This window comes from Coptis chinensis, chromosome 9 (assembly GCF_015680905.1).
Source record: "Coptis chinensis isolate HL-2020 chromosome 9, ASM1568090v1, whole genome shotgun sequence".
Taxonomy (NCBI): domain Eukaryota; kingdom Viridiplantae; phylum Streptophyta; class Magnoliopsida; order Ranunculales; family Ranunculaceae; genus Coptis; species Coptis chinensis.
In genome coordinates, this window is record NC_141464.1 from 62,496,536 (window position 1) to 62,498,778 (window position 2,243).

General features: G+C 44.2%; 1 protein-coding gene across 1 annotated transcript; it reads left to right on the forward strand.

Moving 5' to 3' along the window:
- The first annotated feature begins 1,292 nt into the window (after window positions 1–1,292).
- On the forward strand, window positions 1,293–1,985 carry LOC147477232 (uncharacterized). The gene has a single exon (XM_086585945.1). The coding sequence runs from the start codon at window positions 1,293–1,295 to the stop codon at window positions 1,983–1,985; it is 693 nt and encodes a 230-aa protein (XP_086442071.1).
- The last annotated feature ends 258 nt before the right edge of the window (window positions 1,986–2,243 follow it).

Below are 2,243 nucleotides of genomic sequence, written 5' to 3' on the forward strand. Positions count from 1 at the left end.
AAGAGTTTATAGCGGGGGATAAGAAAGATGATCAAGTACCGGTTCAGGGGAGGATACTGGGAATAATCAACGTGATCTTCAGTGGAGAGGTTTTGAGTCACAATTCCCATAGAGATAAAATAAGGCAAACTACAAGTATCCAACAAGTTAATGAGGTATCAGGGCTTTTCGCGCCAACTCCAGGGTTGGCAGACAGAATGGGTCACATAGTGTTCACTGACGCGGACCTCAAAGCTGTTGATTCCCTGCATGAGGACGCGTTGGTCATCACGGTAGCAATGGGTAACTACATGGTAAAAAGGGTGTTAATTGATTACGGTAGTGCCGTGGACTTGCTATTCAGGGGGGCAATGGAGGAAATGAAAATAGATAAGAAACCAGTTAAGAACTTCGTGGACAAATTTGTACGGATTCAACTGAAGCATGACTGAGCCTCTGGGAGAGCTTTTGCTATCCGTGATAATGGGACCTATGACAGTATTTTCTTGTTTCAAGGTAGTGGATTCAGATTCACAGCACAATGCCATTTTGGGGAGGCGTTGGATCCACGAGATAAAGGCGGTACCATCCAAATACTATCAAGTGATTCGATTCCCGACCCCAACGGGAACGTACGACATCCGTGGTAAGCAAGTGGCAGCTAAGAATAGTTATCAGGGCATGGTGAAGGGTATGGTCTGCCAAAGCAAGGGAGAGGTGTCGGACACCAAGAAGAGGTCCGCCTAGCAACTACAGAGTGCCCCCAAAGAGAAGGAGGTGGGGCTGGAGATGGGTCCGAAGACACTTGATGAGATCAAAATAGTAAACCTGGGGGTGGGAACGAAGAGAAGTTTACCTTGGTAGGATCCAATTTACCGAATGAGTGGAAGAGTAAATTGGTGCAGTTTTTGTCAGAAAACAAATATGTTTTTGCATGGGTGATTGAGGACATCACAGGTTTAGATCTGGGTTTTGCGTGCCACCACTTAAACATGAATGTGGATGTGAAGCCCGTGAAGCAAATGATGAGAAGCATTAGGCCAAAATATGCGAAGGGGATTCGTGAGGAGGTTACAAGGCTAAAAGGGGTGGGAATAATATGAGAGGTTAAGTTCACGGACTGGTTGCCCAATGTCGTCGCGATACCAAAGAAAAATGGGAAGGTCCGTATGTGTGTCGATTTCACCGACGTCAACCTAGAGTGTCCAAAAGACAGTTATCCCATGCCGTGAGTAAATGAGTTAGTGGATAGAACGGTGGGATTCAAAATATTTTCTTTCATGGATGCTTCTATGGGGTATAACTAGGTCGCGATGTACGGGCTAGATCAGGAGAAGAAGGCCTTCGTGGTGGAGGGCACCACTTATTATTACACAAGGATGCCCTTCAGTTTAAAGAACGCCGGGGCCACTCTTCAATGGTTGGGAAAGGCTCCGTTGTTGTCACGACCAGAGCAAGGAGAGAAATTGTATCTGTATCTGGGGGTTACCGAATATGCAGTTAGCTCAGTTCTTGTCCGAATTGTCGATAAAGTAGAAATACCAGTGTATTTTCAAATCAAGACCTTGTTAGATGCGGAGTCTCAATACAGTAGAGTGGAGAAGTATGCCTTGGCTCTGATCTTATCTGCTCTAAAGTTGAAACCATACTTTGAATCATATGCAGTAGTGGTGGTAACGAACCTGCCCCTCAAACAAGTGCTGAAGGTGGAAAAGTTTGGGAGAATGCTAAAATGGGCGGTGATGCTCAGTTCCTATGAAATCCAATACCAAATTAGAACTGTGGAAAAGGCACAAGTTATGGCGGAGTTTCTAGCAGAGTTCCCGGTAGAGGACCCCACTTGGGGGGAAGAGATTGTCATGGAGCCCGAACACAGTACGGAGCAAGATTTACTTGACCCATGGGATAAGAGGAACCGGTGGCGAGCATTTGCGAATGGGTCAGCAACAGATTTATGTAGTGGAATAGGAGTGGCACTGGTCACTGATAAGCACCAAAAACTGTAATATAAACCATGTAGAGACATTACATATTAGTTAATTATGTGTGTAATAAATGCAAATTAATTGTATTTCCATGCTTTTGCAGGTTTTGATAAGTAAACGATGAAATTTCAACAAAATCGACATTTTGGCATGGAAACAATGTGAATATGCTAATTAGAAACAAAGTATTTTTATCAAGTCCAAAAGAAGCCCATTGGAAGCTTAAATCAAGCCCATGAAGTAAGCCTGGTCAAAATGGTCAATTTCGGGTCAACTCTT

What these genes read in the sequence shown, in the direction of transcription:
- LOC147477232 (XM_086585945.1), top strand. Translation starts at nt 1,293, where the DNA reads ATGTACGGGCTAGATCAGGAGAAGAAGGCCTTCGTGGTGGAGGGCACC.